General features: G+C 44.8%; 1 protein-coding gene across 2 annotated transcripts in view; it reads right to left on the bottom strand.

Annotated features, from left to right (window-relative positions):
- LOC115149323 (A disintegrin and metalloproteinase with thrombospondin motifs 6-like) overlaps nucleotides 1-14,497 on the bottom strand; it is a 163,718-nt gene extending 149,221 nt beyond the window's left edge. For both annotated transcript variants that reach the window (XM_029692096.1, XM_029692097.1), the window contains exons 1-6: nucleotides 14,024-14,497; nucleotides 11,366-11,875; nucleotides 10,156-10,556; nucleotides 4,872-5,052; nucleotides 2,036-2,196; nucleotides 1,243-1,326 (exon numbers count right to left, since the gene is read on the bottom strand). In XM_029692096.1, coding sequence (XP_029547956.1) covers nucleotides 1,243-1,326; nucleotides 2,036-2,196; nucleotides 4,872-5,052; nucleotides 10,156-10,556; nucleotides 11,366-11,468 — 930 coding nt within the window. In that variant the 5' untranslated portion in view covers nucleotides 11,469-11,875; nucleotides 14,024-14,497. The remainder of the gene's footprint in view (nucleotides 1-1,242; nucleotides 1,327-2,035; nucleotides 2,197-4,871; nucleotides 5,053-10,155; nucleotides 10,557-11,365; nucleotides 11,876-14,023) is intronic.
- Nucleotides 14,498-17,581: the final 3,084 nt, after the last annotated feature.

The raw sequence follows: 17,581 nt of genomic DNA, 5'->3' as shown, positions 1-17,581 counted from the left end.
TTAATGCTTGGCATATCTAGTACTGAATTAAGATTAATGCAAGCCACTCAGACTTTCACTTAAATCTCCCATTGACATCAATGTATGATTTATGTTTTAAGTTAGGATTGGGCCGTCATAGTCAAAAGCATCAGTCGAAAACGATAGTATACAAGCTTATTAAAACCATGTTCACCATTTGACAGGATTCTGACATATCCGTTAAGATAATCCATATGATACATCTCTGAAAGAATATTCTAATCATCAATATATTCATATTACACTCCATCTGGGAAAAACATATGGGGTTCAGTCTTAAAATGGAGAATGAATGGAGAGGTATTCATCTCTGCTGGAGTCCATCCTCTATAGACTGAGGCTAGATGTACAGTTCACTCTGTTTCTCCCATCAAACCTACACTATATAGATTGAATGCAAAAATCCTCAATCAAATCCCCCTGAGGGAAGAAGTCTGAGCTCATCTTCTGAGCCACGAGCTTTTACTGGTGGCAGACATATGGTAGATGCCTCCTCTCCTCTGTCTTTTCCTCTCTTCTCTCTCTTCTCACTCTTCTACTCTGGTGTCCTCTTGTCTCTTCTTCTCACTCCTCTCCTATCTCACCTCTCTTTCATCCTTCTACTCTCTCTCCCAACTGTTTGGAATAACTATGTTATTGCATAATAAGTAACCAAAACAGATACATTTTAACTGAGATTAGAGAAATACATTTATGTTGATGTGGATAGAAAGAGAGAGGAACACAGAGAGAGGCCGAGAGATAAAGAGGAAGACAGAGAGAGAAAGAGAGAGATGTAAAGAGAAAGATGAAGACAGAGAGAGAGGCAGAGAGATAGAGAGAAAGAGGAAGACAGAGAGAGAAAGAGGAAGACAGAGAGAGGCAGAGAGAGATGTAAAGAGAAAGATGAAGACAGAGAAAGAGGAAGACAGAGAGAGAAAGAGGAAGACAGAGAGAGAAAGAGAGAGATGTAAAGAGAAAGATGAAGACAGAGAGAGAAAGAGAGAGATGTAAAGAGAAAGATGAAGACAGAGAGAGAAAGAGAGAGATGTAAAGAGAAAGATGAAGACAGAGAGAGAGGCAGAGAGATAGAGAGAAAGACAGAGAGAGAAAGAGGAAGACAGAGAGAGAGGCAGAGAGATAGAGAGAAAGAGGAAGACAGAGAGAGAAAGAGGAAGACAGAGAGAGAAAGAGGAAGACAGAGAGAGAAAGAGGAAGACAGAGAGAGAAGAGTGCCCTCACCTGGTCCTCAGTCAGTACGATCAGGCGGGTTACTATAATGTTCACAACGTTTCCTAGGCTGGCATCACGGTAAAGTTTGGCAACCTGACCTCCAGAAAAGAAGAAAAGACACAAAGTCAGACAAACTGTCACAACACTGGATCAGTGTTTTCTTCACACATACTGGGGTTGAAAACAGCAACCACACATCCAGATCACGCTGCGATTTAAATGTCTGTTTTCAGTTAGAGAGAACATTCTGTTAAAATGTTAATGAAAACAAAATTCTATCCAAAGAGAGAAACGCTTCGAATAAGTCCATTGTTTATGTTGTAATACTCTATATTGGCCTGTTTCCAATATCAGCAGGCTAGAGGTGCATCTTAATATCTTTCCTCCAGTCCTTCATCTGTATTGATGTGAAAGACCTGGACAGGTGAAAGTGAGTCCTGACTGCTTTGTAATATTCTGTGAACTCAAACTAACACAGGGCAGGAGATGAGGAAACAACTACAGTAGACCATTGACATGAACCCATTTTAAATGTTTTTTGACCTTTATTTAACTAGGCAAGTCAGTTAAGAACAAATTATTATTTACAATGACGGCCTACACCGGCCAAACGACGCTGGGCCAATTGTACTCCGCCCTATGGGACCCTCAATCACGGCCGGATGTGATTCAGCCTGGATTTGAACGACTGTAGTGACCCTGTGCCACTCGGAAGCCCAAGTGATTGACCCCAACTCTATTGTCAGGCTTTTCTTTGAGACAAAACAACAGTAATCAAAGCAAAAAGCAGGATCAAACTTACAATATTCATCACAGACAGGATATAGTGCTCAATGTCTTTGCGTCCATGGTAACCAACCATCATCTTATCAGCTACCACCAGGGTCTCTACGAAGCGCTCCATGCTGACCGACCGCCTCTGTCTGTAGCCCCCGCCGGGAAGGGAACTGTTGGACCCAGAGGCTGAGGTGGGAGAGAAGGAGTGAGAGGAGGAGGTTGGAGAGGTTGGGGAAGGAGTGCTATATTGGCAGGGGCTCCCGCTTTTTGTGAGGTCTGCGGATGAAGGAGGGAGAGAAAAACATGCTCAACCAAGTGAGTAAAGTTGTTGTCTGATGATATGCTGTGAAAAAGAACCATCTCGGGTGATTATAGGAAATGGTTTATCTGATGATCATCTTCACAAGGGTGTGGTAACTTCAAAAAGAAAGGGAGCATTTGACACTGTTCCCCTCAATAGAAACATTCAAGGAAGATTAGAAACGACTGATGATTTGATAACCAATAATCAGTTGAACATTTATTAAACATTCATCAACATTACAAAAACTACATTAAAACACAATGAAACAATCAGATGTACAGTAGCAGTCAAAAGTTTGGACACACCTACTCATTCCATGGTTTTTCTTTATTTTTACTATTTTCTACATTATAGATTAATAGCGAAGACATCAAAACTATGAAATAACACATATGGAATAATGTAGTAAACAAAAAAGTGTTAAACATTTTTTTATATATATATTTGAGATTCCAACCTTTGCCTTGATGACAGTTTTGCACACTTGGAATTCCCTCAAACAGATTCATGAGGTAGTCACCTGGAATGCATTACAATTAACAGGTGTGCCTTGTTAAAAGTACATTTGTGGAATTTCTTTTCTTTTTGGGCTTCCGAGTTCAGCCAATCTGGAACATTTCAAAGAACTTTGAAAGTTTCTTCAAGTGCAGTCGCAAAAACCATCAAGCGCTATGATGAAACTGGCTCTCATGAGGACCGCCACAGGAATGGAAGACCCAGAGTTACCTCTGCTGCAGAGGATAAATTCATTAGAGTTACCAGCCTCAGAAATTGCAGCCCAAATAATTGCTTCACAGAGTTCAAGTAACAGACACATCTCAACATCAACTGTTCAGAGGAGACTGTGTGAATCAGGACTTCATGGACAAATTGCTGCAAAGAAACCACTACTAAAGGACACCAATAAGAAGAAGAGACTTGCTTTGGCCAAGAAACACGAGCACGGTCTGATGAGATTGTTGGTTCCAACCGCCGTGTCTTTGTGAGACGCAGAGTAGGTAAACGGACAATCTCTGAATGTGTGGTTCCCACCGTGAAGCATGGAGGAGGAGTTGTGATGGTGTGGGGTTGCTTTGCTGGTGACACTGTCTGTGATTTATTTACATGTAGAATTCAAGGCACACTTAATCAGCATGGCTACCACAGCATTCTGCAGAGATATGCCATCCCATCTGGTTTGCGCTGAGTGGGACTATAATTATTTTTCAACAGGACAATGACCTAACACACATCCAGGCTTTGTGAGGGTTATTTGACCAGGAAGGAGAGTGATGGTGTGCTGCATCAGATGACCTGGCCTCCACAATTTTTTTTATTTTTTTTTAGCTCTATTTATACAGGCTTTTCTCATTGAGATAACATCTCAATTCCAAGAGAGACCTGGTCCAATAGCAGCAGGGGGAACAAAGTTTCAGACAAAACAACTGACATACACTAACACAACAATCACCCGACCTCAACCCAATTGAGATGGTTTGGGATGAGTTGGACCGCATAGTGAAGGAAAAGCAGCCAACAAGTGCTCAGTATATGTGGGAACTCCTTCAAGACTGTTGGAAAAGCATTCCAGGTGAAGCTGGTTGATAGAATGCCAAGAGTGTGCAAAGCTGTCATCAAGGCAAAGGGTGGCTACTTTGAAGAATCTAAAATCTAAAATATATTTTGATTTGTTGAACACTTTTTGGTTACTACATGATTCCATATCTGTTATTTAATAGTTCTGATGTCTTCACTATTATTCTACAATGTAGAAAAATAAAGAAAAACCTTGAATGAGTAAGTGTGTCCAAACTTTTGACTGGTACTGTATGTCCATGAAGGCATAGCCAGAGCAGAGCCAGGAGAGGGTTGGAGAAAGAATGGCAGCTCTTCACACATTGGGAATCTGGCCCTTTGAACCTTGCAGCTGAAGGCTTCCCTTCCTTTATGGCCCAGATGCTCCGGGGAAGGGCTATAAGATAGAACATGTCAGGGCACGTCAACTTCCTACCCATGACAGCCTTCGCTGCTACTTATAAGACCTTGGCTCAAATACCTCCACATCCACCTGGTTCCCCTCCAATTCCCATCCCACCACACCACATCTCACAGGACACAGCTCTGCCGAGAGCCAGAGTATGTGTATTGTTCAAAGAAACACTTAATGAGAAAAAGAGCGTCCATTTGAATTCAGTGGTAGTAGTTGCTCTAGTTCTATAGTGCCCAGTCACAAGGCCTTTTTAGGATCAGTTTCTGGTGTATACACCAGGCTGAGTGGAGGCCAGAACGGGTCAAGCTTACAGCAGCATGGTCATATCCACCGGAACCTGGGCCTAGAACCAAACCAGCACTTCCTCTGTCCTGCTATGTATAGCTGCTTGTTTACGTCAGTCACCCAGCTCAGAGTCGGTCCAGGCAGAGAAGAGGGGAAGGGGGGAACAGGGGAGGGGTGGAGAGGAGAGGAGAGGAGAGAAGAGAAGAAAAGAAAAGAGAAGAGAAGAGAAGAGAAGAGAAGAGCAGAGAAGAGAAGAGAAGAGCAGAGAAGAGAAGAGCAGAGAAGAGAAGATTCTTCACCAACCTGAGATGCCACAGCTGAACTCGTGTTGGCTGGGTTGCTGCTGCGGCGAGGGAATGGAAGACTTTTTATATATAACATGCTGCTGTCCTTCTCCCTGGTCCCATTGGGTGGAAGTTGTGGAGGATATATTCTTGAATGGCTCTATTAAATACTGCTCTTCTTCTGTGGTAATAACACCGTGCTTGTTGAGAAACAAGAACATCGAGAGAGACAGGTTATAAGCAAAGAATGCAAACAATGTCACAACACTCACACTTAAACACAACATTTCAATTGATCTTATTGTAGTTTTTAAATAATTACATAACATCCTTAAAAAATATCGAACAATTTTGCCAAAAGTAATTCCAAGTACGACCAGCCTAAATGGCCTTACAGTAAACCATTTTAAGCTGTTTATATGAAATTACTTTTGACAAATAACCATTTTCATTATAGTCATCAACATATTGTTTACTAATGAGTATTATTAACCAGGATTATTATTATTAACCAGGTTGAATGCTTTGTTCAGCACAACCACAATCATCGGTGAAATGATTGGCACCCTGAGTCAGGGCTAAATGGCTAATGGTGTGTTACAGCCTGAGTCAGGGCTAAATGGCTAATGCTGTGTCACAGCCTGAGTCAGGGCTAAATGGCTAATGGTGTGTTACAGCCTGAGTCAGGGCTAAATGGCTAATGGTGTGTCACAGCCTGAGTCAGGGCTAAATGGCTAATGGTGTGTCACAGCCTGAGTCAGGGCTAAATGGCTAATGCTGTGTCACAGCCTGAGTCAGGGCTAAATGGCTAATGGTGTGTTACAGCCTGAGTCAGGGCTAAATGGCTAATGTTGTGTCACAGCCTGAGTCAGGGCTAAATGGCTAATGGTGTGTCACAGCCTGAGTCAGGGCTAAATGGCTAATGGTGTGTTACAGCCTGAGTCAGGGCTAAATGGCTAATGGTGTGTTACAGCCTGAGTCAGGGCTAAATGGCTAATGCTGTGTCACAGCCTGAGTCAGGGCTAAATGGCTAATGGTGTGTCACAGCCTGAGTCAGGGCTAAATGGCTAATGGTGTGTTACAGCCTGAGTCAGGGCTAAATGGCTAATGGTGTGTTACAGCCTGAGTCAGGGCTAAATGGCTAATGCTGTGTCACAGCCTGAGTCAGGGCTAAATGGCTAATGGTGTGTTACAGCCTGAGTCAGGGCTAAATGGCTAATGGTGTGTTACAGCCTGAGTCTGGGCTAAATGGCTAATGCTGTGTCACAGCCTGAGTCAGGGCTAAATGGCTAATGGTGTGTCACAGCCTGAGTCAGGGCTAAATGGCTAATGGTGTGTTACAGCCTGAGTCAGGGCTAAATGGCTAATGGTGTGTTACAGCCTGAGTCAGGGCTAAATGGCTAATGGTGTGTTACAGCCTGAGTCAGGGCTAAATGGCTAATGCTGTGTCACAGCCTGAGTCAGGGCTAAATGGCTAATGGTGTGTTACAGCCTGAGTCAGGGCTAAATGGCTAATGGTGTGTCACAGCCTGAGTCAGGGCTAAATGGCTAATGGTGTGTCACAGCCTGAGTCAGGGCTAAATGGCTAATGGTGTGTTACAGCCTGAGTCAGGGCTAAATGGCTAATGGTGTGTCACAGCCTGAGTCAGGGCTAAATGGCTAATGGTGTGTCACAGCCTGAGTCAGGGCTAAATGGCTAATGGTGTGTCACAGCCTGAGTCAGGGCTAAATGGCTAATGGTGTGTCACAGCCTGAGTCAGGGCTAAATGGCTAATGGTGTGTCAGCCTGAGTCAGGGCTAAATGGCTAATGGTGTGTCACAGCCTGAGTCAGGGCTAAATGGCTAATGGTGTGTCACAGCCTGAGTCAGGGCTAAATGGCTAATGGTGTGTTACAGCCTGAGATGGGGCTAAATGGCTAATGGTGTGTTACAGCCTGAGTCAGGGCTAAATGGCTAATGGTGTGTTACAGCCTGAGATGGGGCTAAATGGCTAATGGTGTGTTACAGCCTGAGTCACATAACATTGCAGGTTGCAGCACATAGAACAACTAACTCACAGCTCTGCTCTGCTCTGTGTTGCACTGCAGTCAGATGTAGAAACACCCCACACTCTGAAGCAATTTGATAAATCATGTTATAACAACCAATTACACCTAGAAGAACGCTGTAATTACTGGGACCGGAACCAAAGTACACAGCTCTCTGCCCTTGAACACCCCCTTTGTAACATAAATTGAAAAAGTACTTCAGAATGTGTTTATAAAAAACATTGGCACGCTGTTTCCCTCCGTAAAAACCCACAACGAAACCAATTAACCAAATATGACAACTTGGCACACTCCGGCAAGAAACCCAGACCTAATTTAATGTATGATACTGTACATTTGGTCGCAGCAACAGTAATACATGTTTTTCTCCACATAATTGTGATTGGCACAGAGGAACAGAGCTTTCTTCTTGTCCTGAGATGTTTCAAAGTAAAAGAGGGGGGATGAGAGGGGGATAGGGTGATAAGAGGGGGGATAAGAGGGGGATAAGAGAGGGCATAAAAGGGGATAAGAGGGGTGATAAGAGGAGGGATAAGAGGGGGTTAAGAGGGGGGATAAGAGGGGGAATAAGAGTTTGGCCAGTCTGTCAGTGGTGAGTTTTAACAAAGACAGTCTGGTCAGTCTATCAGTGGTGAGTTTTAATGAAGACAGTCTGGCAGTCCATCAGCGGTGAGTATTAACAAAGACAGTCTGGCCAGTCCATCAGTGGTGAGTTTTAATGAAGACAGTCTGGTCAGTCTATCAGTGGTGAGTTTTAATGAAGACAGTCTGGCAGTCTATCAGTGGTGAGTTTTAACAAAGACCGTCTGGCCAGTCCATCAGTGGTGAGTTTTAACAAAGACAGTCTGGCCAGTCCATCAGTGGTGAGTTTTAACAAAGACAGTCTGGCAGTCCATCAGCGGTGAGTATTAACAAAGATAGTCTGGCCAGTCCATCAGTGGTGAGTTTTAACAAAGACAGTCTGGCCAGTCCATCAGCGGTGAGTATTAACATAGACAGTCTGGCCAGTCCATCAGTGGTGAGTTTTAACAAAGACAGTCTGTCCAGTCCACCAGTGGTGAGTTTTAACAAAGACAGTCTGGCCAGTCCATCAGCGGTGAGTTTGAACGAAGACAGTCTGGCCAGTCCATCAGCGGTGAGTATTAACAAAGACAGTATGGCCAGTCTGTCAGTGGTCAGTTTTAACAAAGACAGTCTGGCCAGTCTGTCAGTGGTGAGTTTTAACAAAGACAGTCTGGCCAGTCCATCAGCGGTGAGTATTAACAAAGACAGTATGGCCAGTCTGTCAGTGGTGAGTTTTAACAAAGACAGTCTGGCCAGTCCATCAGTGGTGAGTTTTAACAAAGACAGTCTGGCCAGTCCATCAGCGGTGAGTATTAACAAAGACAGTATGGCCAGTCTGTCAGTGGTGAGTTTTAACAAAGACAGTCTGGCCAGTCTGTCAGTGGTGAGTTTTAACAAAGACAGTCTGGCCAGTCTGTCAGTGGTGAGTTTTAACAAAGACAGTCTGGCCAATCCATCAGTCTAAGATCAACACCTTTATCAATACCTAAGCTTTGATTAGCTGCCTCGTTAAGGCCCACAGAAAACAACACAATCCCTTTATTTTTTCACTGGAGAAACTCAAGCCCAGTTCATAACCCCCTTGTCTAGTCCCTGACCTCCAAACAGACACATCTCATAGATCTGACACTACCAGACAGTCCTGGGCTGGGGCTGTGTGGAGCTATTACCATATCGCCTGCACTCATCCATCCAACCTATTCAGATCTACAACAAATGCCTAGGGGTAAGTTAGGTGCTAGGGGTTGATTTGGGACTGGGCATTAGTTTATCTGGGGAAACTGAAACCTGAGGAGAAGTTTGATGCATCCCCAAAACAAGAGAGTTGGTCCTGACTGTTTAGTAAGCAAACAGAAAGACAGCCCTGCATGCTTACTGTCATAGTCCATTGAGAAGGATAGGTGTGGGGTACACTATGGTGAACTGACTGGCTGGCTGGTTGGCTGGCTGGCTATGTGTTAGGTTCTTTATAGTGGGCAGACTAACTGGTTGGCTGACTGGTTTCTGGCTGGCTGCATGTTATGTTCTTTATAGTGGGTGGACTGGCTGGCTGGATGGCTGACTGCCTGGTTGCTGGCTGGCTGTGACTAAAGCTCTGATTATCCTGTAGAGAGCTTTCCTCATCAGCCTTATCCTACTGTGCCCTATCCTAACAGTGTCACTGTGCACTATCCTAACAGTGTCACTGTGCCCTATCCTAACAGTGTCACTGTGCCCTATCCTAACAGTGTCACTGTGCCCTATCCTAACAGTGTCACTGTGCCCTATCCTAACAGTGTCACTGTGCCCTATCCTAACAGTGTCACTGTGCCCTATCCTAACAGTGTCACTGTGCCCTGTCCTAACAGTGTCACTGTGCCCTATCCTAATAGTGTCACTGTGCCCTATCCTAACAGTGTCACTGTGCCCTATCCTAACAGTGTCACTGTGCCCTATCCTAACAGTGTCACTGTGCCCTATCCTAACAGTGTCACTGTGCCCTATCCTAACAGTGTCACTGTGCCCTATCCTAACAGTGTCACTGTGCCCTATCCTAACAGTGTCACTGTGCCCTATCCTAACAGTGTCACTGTGCCCTATCCTAACAGTGTCACTGTGCCCTATCCTAACAGTGTCACTGTGCCCTATCCTAACAGTGTCACTGTGCCCTATCCTAACAGTGTCACTGTGCCCTATCCTAACAGTGTCACTGTGCCCTATCCTAACAGTGTCACTGTGCCCTATCCTAACAGTGTCACTGTGCCCTATCCTAACAGTGTCACTGTGCCAGGTGGAGGGAGGCCAACATGCTATTTAGCAAACTACACTCTGTCTAATCCTGTAGAGCTGTGGGTTTGTCTGAGGTAAGCAGAGCAGAGCAGATCAGAGCAGAGCCGGCATAGTATTAACTCTCTGTGACTCAGACGGGGAGAAGACTGGTCAATGGGGGCCTCCTGGCCTCCTCATAAAACAGGTCCTTGAGTACTATTCAAACACACTCAAATATACACAAATACACTCAGACATAGTGAAAACTAAAGTCACAGAAAGCCATGAAGGGGAGTAGAGTGGTGGTGGGTGTTCTACAAAACACAAAGATCAGGTTGTCCTCTCTTCCATCCCTTCATCACACATTCCAATACTGCTCAGCTCCTACATACAGCAGCTTCTTTCCAACACACCGCCGAACCAAACACATCCCATGGTACTCACCAAGCCCTTACAGTTACTGAGCGCTACTCTGGTGGAGCTGTACTGATCCTGCAGGTATCCTACATAGTGGCAGTTCTCCACCATGTCATGTCTCCACTCCAGGCCTTCTCTCCCCCAGTACTCCACCGTGAAATGTTTGGACACCAGCTGGGGGTTGAGGGTCAGGTTTAAGTGAAAGTGCTTTCCGTAAGCCGACAGTCTGTAGAAGACTCGGGTCTGGGCCGGGCCCTGTTCGGCGTGGTCGGTTGGCTCTGGGCCAATGGTGGTGTTGGTGGCTTCAGCGGTTCGTCTCCTGCGACCGGGCTTGTGATGTTTCACAGTGTAGCTGAGGAAGTCCCCGTTCTCGTCCACTCGCACTGGCACAGTCAGCTGGTAGTGCTGCAAGTAGGACAGGTACTCGTCTTTTACAGAAAATAATGAATGGGGGGATGGAGGGACGAGCCATCGGAGGAGGGGTGTATGAGGAGGAGAGAAGGAGGAAGAGACAAATGAGGGGGATCTAGCCATTGCAGAATACATACAGGATACACACTACAGATAGTAGGACTCATAGAAAGTAGAATGTCAGTGTGTCTATAGTGGGACTCAGACAGTGACAGGACAGACATGACCTCACCGTGTGCCAGAGCTAGCAGGTTGTGATCTACAGTGTAGTAGGTTCATCCCTCTAAAACAACAGTGAGGTCAGGATCACCAGATGTTACAGATGTCTCACTGACTGACTGACCACTGACCATGTGCAGCAACCATGCCTACACCTGCCTCGCTGCTTAGAGAAATCACTTTCTCTAAAGGAGAGCATTTCTAGTACCTTGGGAGATGTGCACAAACCCCTTTTATGCAGTCTATCACGAATAGTGCCCCCTTGTGGCCACATGGGTGGAATGTTCATCTTTTTCATAATTTCATTATTAATCAAGGTTATAAAAAATGTAAAATAAAACTAGTATTTCTGTCAAACAGTTTCGGTATATTTCAATCTTCTGTGATGTTTTTAAAGTGTGATATTGGGATGCAAACTCCAAATGGAATACATTTAAACTGTATATCTGACATGGTACAGGTGTCATCTTCTTTTAAGCCCATAATCATTTGTTTAAGGTGTATCCTTTTGTTTCAAAGTAGATCTATTTAAGACGACCATGAATCACTGTGTGAACCTGATTTAGCCCACTGCAGTAAAAAGTTATTAAGCAATGCACAGTCCTACCTTGTGAGTTGTGCGAAAGTCTTTGAAATTCAGAGGAAGCCATGACCACCACCATGCTCAATATCAATATCCAAGTCAGCGTCTTCCACAAAATTTCCATCATTTAGAGAAAGGTCTGACATGGGGTTGGGGGGGAGGAGGGGTGAGGGGGTGGTGCTACTGACGGGCTAGGAACACACGTTCAGTCCAGCGTGCCTGGCACCATGTCAAGCCCATGGTTTTAGGTCCTCTGTGTGGGAAATGTTATCACTACTTCTCCTTCTCTTCTCGTCTCATCCAGGTCTCACACAAAGAATGTCTCAGAGACACTCAGCTTCCTCCTGAGGGCAACTCACACTTCCAGACCTCACTGGCGTTTCCCTCTGAGCTCATGTCAGCCACTCATCATGGGCGGTGGTGATGCTAGATTCCAGCAGTAGATCAGTCAGTCTCTTCAAACACATCGCATGCAGCAGATCTATAGATCTTGATCTATATTGGAAGCTTGTCTTGACCAATCCATCTGCATACCTGTGAATACATAATTTCATAGGTAAATAAGCATACCTTCTACAAAACAACTGCTAAACCAGTAGTGATAAACCAGCCTGCTAAACCAGCCTGCTAAACCAGTACTGATAAATCAGCCTTCTAAACCAGCCTGCTAAACCAGCCTGCTAAACCAGTAATGCTAAACCAGAACTGCAAAACCAGCCTGCTAAACCAGAACTGCTAAACCAGAACTGCTAAACCAGCCTGCTAAACCAGTACTGCTAAACCAGAACTGCTAAACCAGAACTGCTAAACCAGAACTGCTAAACCAGCCTGCTAAACCAGTACTGATAAACCAGTACTGATAAACCAGTACTGCTAAACCAGCCTGCTAAACCAGTACTGATAAACCAGTACTGATAAACCAGCCTGCTAAACCAGAACTGCTAAACCAGCCTTCTAAACCAGCCTGCTAAACCAGCCTGCTAAACCAGCCTGCTAAACCAGCCTTCTAATCCAGCCTGCTAAACCAGTACTGCTAAACCAGCCTGCTAAACCAGTACTGATAAACCAGCCTGCTAAACCAGAACTGCTAAACCAACCTTCTAAACCAGCCTGCTAAACCAGCCTGCTAAACCAGCCTGCTAAACCAGTACTGCTAAACCAGCCTGATAAACCGGAGGTGTGTGTTTAAGGGTGTTTATGACACCATACCATCTCCACAGCCTAAGGAGAAGTCAGCCTCTCAGACGTTCAACAGCAAGTCAACAACAACAACCCATTGATCAAGTACAAAAGCAGCGTGTGCTGATGTCCGCCAGCCTCCTCAGTCAACACAGCACCTGTCTCTATAACAGGTTGTGTCATCTCTATCCCACTGATTCTCTCTGCAGCCAGGAGCAAATCAACGGATCAATGTTGGTCTCAGCAAGCCCTCTGAGTGTGTGTGTGTGTGTGTGTGTGTGTGTGTGTGTGTGTGTGTGTGTGTGTGTGTGTGTGTGTGTGTGTGTGTGTGTGTGTGTGTGCGTGTGTGCGTGTGTGCGTGTGTGTGTGTGTGTGTGTGCGCGCGCAAATAACGCAGAAGTCAAGGTGTAATAATAATGTAATAACCATGTAATAACGCACACATTAATCCATGAACCTATCAAGCAATTGATCAATCAATCAGTAAAAACATGTATATTTCAAATCACTTACCGGATATTATTCAAGAAAAAGAAGGTCACTCACTCACACAGCTCATCAATTGCATGCCATACTTTTAGAACCAAGCGCAGGCGAGGTTCCAAGTTTAGGTCCTAGTGAAAATGACGCGTAAATTCCACCAATCACCTCTGATCTATCAGATGCGCGTAAAGACAGTACGGGTGGGTATCTGTCTGTGGATAGAATCCATAGTGTTGGAAGCGGCTATATAACCAACATAGCTGCACATATCCAGACAGCAGCGCTAAATCTACTTGGCCACTCCGTCTGACCCAGACAGTTGGCACTCGGCCCGAATACATCAGACTACAACGACCAACCGATCGCTCAAATAAAAACAAGTGACTTTACACTTCTTCTGTTAATCTAGGAGTCTATGTAATTCAACTACAACTGGAATATAATACAAACAGTCCAGCGATGTTCTTATTTTAGGGATTTCGAAAAGAGTTTGAAAATGCCGGGAATCATTATTGTTAGTAGCCTAGCCTAGGCACTCTATCTCGGCAAATAATTTGGGTTTGTTTGACTTTGCCGACACAGACAGACACACAGACTGTTCTTACAGATGTGGATCTGTTTTAGTGAGTTACAAATGTAACAGTGCAAGATAAAGTAGCCTGGGCTATGCCAAGTGCTCATAGGCATCAAACCAGTTTTAAAAGATACACTGTTCTATAAAAATGATGGAATAAATAGTGGATGCAAGTTTGCAACTTTAACCAACATTTAGGCTACTCGCCAAACACTGTCTGTGGAGGAATTGTACGTGCCTATAGGGTATACTTTTTAGCTTTTGATCTATTTCTCGTTTTGTTAAAATCACAAAAGAGATTTTCCAAAATATGTAGTCCACAATGTGAAAGATAAGACATTTATAAGATAAGACAAGGTTTTAAAGAAGAAGGATCTGCGTTGGCTCCGTTAAACGTGCATGAGTTGTGTCTATGGAGTGCTGATAGACTACAAGCAGATAGTTACCGTCTTCATTTACGTTGGCAGCGGCAAAACCCAACTGTGGAGAGTAGAGTACAGATTGCAGACAATAGACTTCGTCTGCACTGAGTTCCGTGGTAGCCAGATCACTTCTCTCCTCTGTGCATCTCTTCTCGGTTTATGCCATTCTCTTTTTCTTGGACTCTCATCCCGCTACTGCAGTGGCTCGCTCCCCTTGAGAAAACAGAGGAGCACAGGCTAAGATACAACTCACTTTGCAGAAAATAGTCTATCCCCAAGAATAAGCATACCTAATTTATAGCCCAACTGTCCTTTTTAAAATAGACTTGGTGTGTTTGCTGAGTTGTTACTTTTGGATAACGCAGGTAGTACTCTGCTTAATAATAGCACATAGTCTAGGTCTAGGACAGTGCATGCAACACAGCTAAATGAGATGAAGTATAGCTCCCTTTAATACGGTATACCCGGTCTGGAACCACAGCCAAGTTCCGAGCTGCTTCAAATTGGCAGCTTTTTCAGGCTGGGCGGTTCAGTTTACGTCATTGCAGATGTGCCCGGTGTGTGCGCATGTTCCGCTCTTATATCACGTGCAGGGGGAGGAGGATGGGGGGATAGAAATAGGACGCAAGAACCATCAGCGCAAAGTGTAGCATCATTTTTATTGAACCTTTATTTAACTAGGCATGTCAGTTAACAACAAATTCGTATTTACAATGACAGCAGAACAAACGGCAAAAGGCCTCCTGCGGGGACGGGGGCTGGGATTTAAACAAATAAAAACATGTAAATATAGGACAAAACCCACATCACGACAAGAGAGACAACACTACATAAAGCGAGACCTAAGACAACAACATAGCATGGCAGCAACACATGACAACACGGTAGCAACACAACGTGGCAGCAGCACAACATGGTACAAACATTGGACACAGACAACAATACATCACGTAAATCAGCCACAACTGTCATTAAGAGTTTCCATGATTGAGTCTTTGAATGAAGAGATTGAGATAAAACTGTCCAGTTTGAGTGTTTGTTGCAGCTCGTTCCAGGGGCTGCAGCGAACTGAAAAGACGAGCGACCCAGGGATGTGTGTGCTTTGGGGACATTTAACAGAATGTGACTGGCAGAACGGGTGTTGTAGATATCCCATTGACAGTATATGCCAACAATCACAGTAAGAACAAAGAACATGTGGCATACTTAAAAGTAGTTATTGCAACAAAGATAAACACAGAGCTAGCTAATATGTAAAGTGTAATGGAATTGGTAAGCTTTAATAGCCTGCCCTAGACCTTGGCACCTTTTGGTATATCCATCTATACACTGTAAAATATCTAGAATTCTATAGGCCTACTTTTTGACAAAGCTAACAATAACCTGCATTTAATATTATTGCACATACTACACTGACACTCCAACACACATGCAGATTGACGCAACACACAAAACCTTTATTTAACTAGGCATGTCAGTTAAGAACAAATTCTTATTTACAATGACGGCCTATCGGGGAAGAGTGGATTAACTGCCTTGTTCAGGGGCAGAACAAAAGATCTTTACCTTGTCGATTCGATCCTGCACTCTTTAGGTTACTGGCCCAACGCTCTAATCACTAGGCTACCTCTTCTAATGATTAAACGCACAACTATTTACATTTTAGTCATTTAGCAGACGCTCTTATCCAGAGCGACTTACAGTAGTGAATGCATACATTTCATACATTTTTTTTTCTTCCGTACTGGTCCCCCGTGGGAAACGAACCCACAACCCTGGCGTTGCAAACACCATGCTCTACCAACTGAGCCACACGGGACCATTTGAAGGATTGTTGCGCCACCAAGTGTTCAAAAACTATATGGCAACTTTCACATTTACATTTACGTCATTTAGCAGATGCTCTTATCCAGAGCGACTTACAAATTGGTGCGTTCACCTTATGATATCCAGTGGAACAACCACTTTACAATAGTACATCTATATCTTTTTTGGGGGGGGGGTTAGAAGGATTACTTAATCCTATCCCAGGTATTCCTTAAAGAGGTGGGGTTTCAGGTGTCTCCGGAAGGTGGTGATTGACTCCGCTGTCCTGGCGTCGTGAGGGAGCTTGTTCCACCATTGGGGTGCCAGAGCAGCGAACAGTTTTGACTGGGCTGAGCGGGAACTGTGCTTCCTCAGAGGTAGGGAGGCGAGCAGGCCAGAGGTGGATGAACGCAGTGCCCTTCTTTGGGTGTAGGGACTGATCAGAGCCTGAAGGTATGGAGGTGCCGTTCCCCTCACAGCTCTGTAGGCAAGCACCATGGTCTTGTAGCGGATGCGAGCTTCAACTGGAAGCCAGTGGAGAGAGCGGAGGAGCGGGGTGACGTGAGAGAACTTGGGAAGGTTGAACACCAGACGGGCTGCGGCGTTCTGGATGAGTTGTAGGGGTTTAATGGCACAGGCAGGGAGCCCAGCCAACAGCGAGTTGCAGTAATCCAGACGGGAGATGACAAGTGCCTGGATTAGGACCTGCGCTGCTTCCTGTGTAAAGCAGGGTCGTACTCTGCGAATGTTGTAGAGCATGAACCTACAGGATCGGGTCACCGCCTTGATGTTAGCGGAGAACGACAGGGTGTTGTCCAGGGTCACGCCAAGGCTCTTAGCACTCTGGGAGGAGGACACAATGGAGTTGTGAATTCCAGCCTAAATAGCAAAACTTCTGAGTTGAAATGTAAATAATCTTCCAGGGAATCTTTGATCAAAGGGAATCCCCTCCAGTCCAATCCCCCCCCCCCCCCTCTCTCTCTCTCTCTCTCTCTCTCTCTCTCACTCTCACCTGTAATCAGAGTATCCCTCCAAAAAACATTTTCCACTATATGTGACTAGGGTTAGGTGGTTTAACCCAAGTCCACATGTTTATTACAGACACCAACACATGGGGTGCAGCTGCCAGTTTGAACCTAGGCCTCATAAAGTCAAATTACCTGCCAAAAAATCAATACAGGGATCCTTGGGGATTGTTATCGGTTTGTAAGGTTAGCCCCCTTTAGTCTTGGTCCTTAACCTGGTACTTACTCACCCTTATGCATATACAGTGCATTTGGAAAGTATTCAGACCCGGAAAGTATTCAGCATTCTGCAGCGATACGCCTTCCCATCTGGTTTGTGCTTAGTGGGACTATCATTTGTGTTTCAACAGGACAATGACCCAACGCACCTCCAGGCTGTGTAAGGGCTATTTGACCAAGAAGGAGAGTGATGGAGTGCTGCATCAGATGATCTGGCCTCCACAATCACCCGACCTCAACCCAATTGAGATGGTTTGGGATGAGTTGGACCGCAGAGTGAAGGAAAAGCAGCCAACAAGTGCTCAGCATATGTGGGAACTCCTTCAAGACTGTTGGAAAAGCATTCCAGGTGAAGCTGGTTGAGAGAATGCCAAGAGTGTGCAAAGCTGTCATCAAGGCAAAGGGTGAAATGCCTGGAAATTCCCTTGTCTGGAGCAAAGGATCCCATTTTTAAACTCTCCAAAAAATTGAAAATTGAAAAATTGAAAATTCTAAAAACTGGCAAAAATTGCCATTAACTTAAAAACTATTG

This window comes from Salmo trutta, chromosome 15 (assembly GCF_901001165.1).
Source record: "Salmo trutta chromosome 15, fSalTru1.1, whole genome shotgun sequence".
NCBI classification, from domain to species: domain Eukaryota; kingdom Metazoa; phylum Chordata; class Actinopteri; order Salmoniformes; family Salmonidae; genus Salmo; species Salmo trutta.
The sequence above is the reverse complement of the archived record's forward strand: the minus strand, read 5'-3'. Positions and strand labels throughout refer to the sequence as shown.